Source organism: Atta colombica, unplaced genomic scaffold (assembly GCF_001594045.1).
Source record: "Atta colombica isolate Treedump-2 unplaced genomic scaffold, Acol1.0 scaffold100, whole genome shotgun sequence".
NCBI lineage: Eukaryota > Metazoa > Arthropoda > Insecta > Hymenoptera > Formicidae > Atta > Atta colombica.
In genome coordinates this window covers 3,297,043-3,303,601 of record NW_017259185.1, presented here as the reverse complement: position 1 = coordinate 3,303,601, position 6,559 = coordinate 3,297,043, and the positions used below count along the sequence as shown (strand labels likewise).

Sequence of the window (6,559 nt, the reverse complement as noted above, 5' to 3'; positions counted from 1 at the left end):
ATATTGAAAATAATATTATAAGATTTATAAAATCTTATAATACATATTACTTTCAAATTAACTATTGAAATATTTATATTTATTGTAATATTTATTCAATAAAAAAACGATGACTATTAATGATTCTTGTACTAAATAAATATATATTTACATTTAGTAAACATTTATTGTTAGTACAAACAAATATTTATTAAAATTTAATAAATTTTTTCACTAATGATTTTTCATGTTATATCTAAATTTTAATTAAATATTTGTTTTTTTAGGTCTATAAATCTTAGGTCTATAAATATTTTACATATAAATATTTTATAACTAAATTTTGCATTTTTCTTTGAATATTTCTTTAACTCAGCATGCCGTCGATCTTTTTAGAAAAGATGCTCAATTAGCGACTTCTTATACTACTAACTTATGTATAGGATTCCAAGAACGAAAGTCTTCAATAGCACGAAAGGGAATTTTTCCGACATTGTTCGAGATTATTAGTTGGATGTTCAGTTCTTTCTCTGTTCTCGTGCTATTGTGAGTTTCCGCGGTTGCGGAGGCGGAACATTACCGTCTCGCACTTTTCCGTATTGCACGCCTGCACGGAAGAGCAAATAATTTCCGCTTCTTCTAATTTATCCTTATCTCACCACCCGCGATTTCGCCTTTGCAGGCTCTGCTCTCCCTCGAAAATACGAAAATAAATGACGTTATACGACGGAGTTAGACTTATCGTCTTTCTCTACGTAATGTTTATTCGCGGAATATAATAATCTTACATGGAAATTATTCTCTAAAAAAAGTAAAGTGCAGGAAGTTTAATTGTTAAGAAATGAATTTTCCTATTTATTACAACAATACTGAAAGTATTCTTATTAATTAAAAAATTATTATTCTTTGAATTAAATATGTCGACGTAAATTAAACGTAAAGAATATTATGATTACTAAATTTTTATTATATGTTTTTAATTTTATCAATATATTTTAACTCAATGATTTTATAAAATTAACTCGATGATTTTAGAAATAAGAATTGAAAAAAATGATTGGTCATTTCATAAGGACCATTGTTAAAAGCATCGTAGTCTCTCTAAATATCATAATTGTTATTTTCTTTGTTGTTATAATTAGCGTTTTCTAAAAGTAAACGGCTAAAAAAGTTAGCTAAAACATACGTTATCATATTTTTAATATATTTTCAATTCAGATAAAGTGCTTTTTATAATTGATTAATCGCACAGGACTACAAATCTTACAGCATTAATTCTTATTAGCCCATTTTATTTCTTAGATATATTTAGAATTTCTTTTCCTAGAAATTTATTTATCATTGTTAATATTTACCATTTGAAAATTCCAAAAGTAAGTTTAAACAACTCAAAATTTAAATCTCTTATTTTATAAGAGTTTAACAAATTTATTTTACCATCTTTTGTTTGCTTATTTTCTTTCATAATGTTCGTGATGAATTAAGGCTTAACAAACCACATGAATAATAACAAGACCTCGCTTACCTCTATCCGGAAAGTCCAGCCCTCCAGACTGAGCAGCTTAAGGGTCGTGTTCCTTGCCAGAGCGTGACATAACAGCCTTGAAGGATGATCGTCTAGGGCCAGTCGGGGACTAGACAAGTCTAGTAATTGTAAACAGGGTGCTTCTGTCAAAGCCAACACCAGAGGCATTACGTCGGCTGGTCTCGATGCTCCAGCGGCCCTCAAAGCATCCAAATTGCGGGCCTTTCTTACGGTCTCGCCTAAACAGCCGGCATCTAAACCGCCCAGAAGACATTTGGACACGTTCAGAGATCTCAGTTTGCAGTTGGGTTCCCTGAAGCACAAAGCGCAATATTGTCGATCAGTTGGATTGTATCGTGAACGAGAAAATGAGAAAAACTTTCTTCTCAATCTTTTCCAGCATAGCGTATATCGCAGACAAAAGTTTCGACGCATATAGAAAAATGAACTAAAACTTTAATAATTTAAAGTTTAAAACTTTATAATAAATATTTATGATATATAAATTGTAAAGAATGTCAACTGTCTATATATACATATTTTTTTTAAACTCTTGGTGTTGCTTTTTCATTTTTATGTAATAAAAATGAAATACAATTTTAAAACAAGACAAAATATAAGAACTTTTTGTAACCAAAACTTTTAAACAAAAGAAATTTAGAAATAAATAAATTTAATATGTTTACTCTTCTTTGTATAATTTTTGTTATAATAGTTTATTTAATTTTGTTGCTGCTTGTGAAGATATACTTATGATATTTCATACCGAACAATTTGATTTGATACAAGAAATAAGAACTTACCAAATTGAATGAGAGAGAAAAAAGATTTAATTGAATTAGCTGATGAGACAGTAATCATTTAAAACTGATGGTAGGTCTGTCGAATTGGATCACGAACAGAATTTGGCCTTTAAGTAAAAGCGAGAGATGTAAAAATATCTGACGGCAATTTCTCGGTTCTCATCATCGTTTATCAATCTTATAACAAAGAACACGACCATTCTCATAACAATGACAAGAAACTTTGAATGAAATGTGATTCGAAATGAGAACGGAATCACGAAAAAGTTTAGTCTTTTCTTTTTGCGGACAAAACTTTCGGAATAACTTGGAACAGATTTTTCATCCTGACATTAATCTTTCTTAAAGGGGTAGTTCAAGAAAACAACGATACATCAAAGATATTGCGAAAGCCTAAATTTTCAGAATTAAATATTTTTGTCAAATTAAAATTGTGATTAATGGTTTTATTTATTAAAAAATAATTGAGGTCTGATCTTATTTATTTATCCTCATCTTAATTTTATCAAGTCATTTAATTTTAAGTTAAACTACTTAATTAGTTTCTTAATTAAATTTCTCATTAAAATACAGCTTTATTGAAGTTGAGAAGAAAATGTTCACGCACAGTCTGTGCAAGTATATCACAATATCAATCCTCTCTCTAAATTTGGTAATATATTTTCAAAAACCCTCTCCCCTCATTTAGAGATATAATTTCTTAAAAAATAAAATACTTGCTCTAAATTATTCATGTGCTTTTTTAAGTTTTCTTCAGAGATATACATATATTTCGTTTTATTACTCCTCTGTCGACCATGTGAAATTTTACATTTTCCATCAGCACAATTTTTGAACTTCAATGCAAATTTTAATATTATTCCAGACTGCATATAAGAATCTGACAAAATTCCTGTGTACTCGTGAAAGCTTTAACAACAAGTTTTATTTTATAGAAATCGAATATTTTATTTTTATAGATTAAAATTTATCAGAATCAAAATATCGATTGTGTTTTATTGATCGGCGGAGTGTTAATAACTTTCTAATAATATATAATTTATTTATATTATTCACAAACTTTATGTACAAAAAATTGCGATATAATTACCTGACCTTCTTTCGATAATTTTCATTTAAGATTAATTTAACAAAACGCTTCACGTGATTTCTACCCACACGCGACTTTCCAAACGCTCTGTGCAATCTCACGACGGTAGATCGATCAACGTCACGACAACGAAACATAATGAACAAACATGCAGCAGCAGTGTAATGCACATCGGTGCAAGACAGAGCGGCGAGTCGAATTATAGGACGAATAATCGAATCGCGGCGGTAGCCGACACCATGAGGATTTACGTGCACGTACGTGCGTTTAATGGGAGCAATTTAAGACGAACGATTCGAAGTACGGACCAACAGCAGCAACAGTAGCAGTAGTAGCAGCAGCAGCCGGCCGGCGGGCTGTATCGCGTCTGGATTTAATGGTATCTACTTTGGTCCATATTTACTGACTGTCTGACTGCTATTGCCACCGCGATACGTACGTACGTTTTGCGATACGTCTGTTACCATCGCTGCTACGTACGTACGTACGTACGTCTAATGGCGTTGCCTTTAACAGTATCGCAATGGGCGCGGTAAATTCACTCGAGAGCCGCCGCACCACTCGATGCAGTATCTTTCTCTCCTCGTATATATACAGGGAGAGAACAAAAATACTGCACCCTCCACGGTGGGAATGTACGCGCGCACTTGCGTTGAATTTCTAACAAAAATAAACGTTTCCGCCAGAAGAGAAACGGGGAATGCGCGTGGTGAATATTCCGCCAGTGCCAGGTTCGCGTAATAAAGCTACGGATTTCGTGAGCGAGGATACCGAAATTTCTTGGCGTTTTATGCGGTTTCGACTTAAACTGCTTACCGTGGAAACGATCCTAGACCGATCGTTTTTTTTACAATTAAATCGTTTTGTAAAGAAAGTCACTATATATCCTTTTAAATGAGCATTAACTAGATTTAGCTAAAATTGAATTATTTTGTCTTTTTTTAGAGACAAAATTAGAAGGTAATTAGCATAATATATGTTAAGTGCCGAGTTAACAATTAAGTTGCAACGTAAGCTTCTAATTTCTTTTAACAAAAGGAAGAGAAATAATAATGTATAAATAAATGATATATGTATTAATAATATACATTAAAACGCGGAATACAAAATTTCCTCCGAAATAAAATGCAAACGATATGTCTCGGAGTTTGTGAGTATTATTGCGTCTCATTTAATTTTCCATAGCTTTAGAGACGAGAAATGCAGATTCTTTAAATCGTGTCGAGAAAAGAAAACAATTTATAAAAATATAAGTATTTAAAAAACAAACTTTTTTACTTTCAATTTATATTTTTCCGATGATATGATCTTACTTGTAAAGAAACGTGTGCTACACAAATTACTAAATTAATTAGAAAAAAATCCTTCCAAATCAAATTGCATCTTCTCGAATTTGCTGAACATATAAATTAAAACTTCAAATTTATATTCGAATTAAATACTAGACTCTTTTTTTATTCATATTTTAATGAAGCTAATTACGTATGACATAATATATGATCTTTTTAAATACATAATTCTGCGTTATTACATTTAAAAAGCGTAGAATTTGTGTGAATTCATTGGAATAAATTGAGCGTGCTGGAGGCGCTGACTTTATTAATAATTACTCAATAAATATTTCGTGCGTATTAATAATTAATGAATTTATATATTGTAGTGCAGTAATGTGCAAAGTGAGAGTTGTATTAAGTATTAACGAGCATTATTCATTCAATATCTGTACAATTGGCGTGTATTTGTATTTACTTTTCGATTTATCCAGAAATCGCATCGGAATCGTGCGACGTGTCGCGGAGCGACGCGACGAGATTTTCGTCGCACGCGGAAAGAACGTTTATCGCGATTCAGAATCGCATCGAAAAGCCATGGGTCGCAATAGAGTCGCAATCGTAAGTCAAACGGCTGCGGTGATATTGTGCTTAAGTTTTCGACAGTTTTACCATCACGGGGATTTCGCGGGACGCGCAACGCCGCGTCGGAAATCGCGAAATCCGCGCGGTTTAAAGGAAAATAGAGCGCGGCGCATTTTTACCGGGGAGTTAAACCTCCACCTTTGCCATCTCGGCTTTATCGCGTCGCCTTTTATTGCCACCGTATTCGAAGTCACTCGACTTTACGCTCTTATAAAGAGCGACACCTTTTGTTCGCCACGAATTTGCGGTGAGAATAAACATTTTGCAACAATTGTGAGATATATTTATTCAATTACGAAATAACATTACAATTTAACGTGCGTGAACTCGACGTTGTGTAAGAATTTGACATTAGCAACTCAGCGTTGGAAAAATCACATAATTTGCACTGTTCTTTTTTTCATGACGTTGATAAATACGTTAATTTGGCTAAAGTTTTCGCTGAAAAATTATGGAACGATTGTCGTATTACGTTGGAGTAAAAATATACGCTTACGTATATTTATGTACTTCAGTTTTAATAGCAATAGATTTAAAATTATAATACGACATAGATTTTGCTGAATCGAACATACGCGACTGACATGCGTATTATTATGATCAAAAATATTATTCACATAATTAGAATCTATGCATCAGACGTATTTTTAACATCTACATTAAAAAAAAACTAAATTTTAATAAATAAATTGTTGGAATATTTTTAAATAAATATTTACTAAATGTCTAAATGTTATTACAAAAACTATTAATTTGATTCAACTATCATTTATTATTGACTAAATATTTATTTACTGAAAGTTTATGTTTACTTGTTCTATTAAAGTACTATTCAAAGAAACATGTATTAAGATTTAGTAAACTTTTTTTCAGTGTGTGTATCACATTTTAAATTCTGAATTAAAATAAAATAAAATATCAATATTAAATAAATAATAAATTCTACAAAGAAACTTAAATGTAGACTTCATATTCTTTTTCTAGAGAACTGGCGAATTTTCGCAGTGCACAAAGTTGCATCGTGAAAGAAAAATAGTGGATGCTTAACTACGTTATATCCCCAACGTGCGTTCTGTGGAATACCCTCCCGCTTTCAACTTTGCTTCATCCCTTCCTTCGACAAGTTCCTGCGAGTTGCATCTTCGACGATCTCTCGGAGCTTGTTAGATAGTGGAACTCCGTTTATGCGGAGAAATTCGGTAACTGATATTCCAGATTCGTCATTAAATTGTTATTACTCCAATGC

General features: G+C 31.8%; 1 protein-coding gene across 1 annotated transcript in view; it reads right to left on the bottom strand.

The window, feature by feature from the left end:
* The window catches only part of LOC108685195, a 138,311-nt gene that overhangs the window by 24,077 nt on the left and 107,675 nt on the right, over nt 1-6,559 (bottom strand). Inside the window, exon 9 of the mRNA XM_018189889.1 lies at nt 1,505-1,817. Coding sequence (XP_018045378.1) covers nt 1,505-1,817 — 313 coding nt within the window. The remainder of the gene's footprint in view (nt 1-1,504; nt 1,818-6,559) is intronic.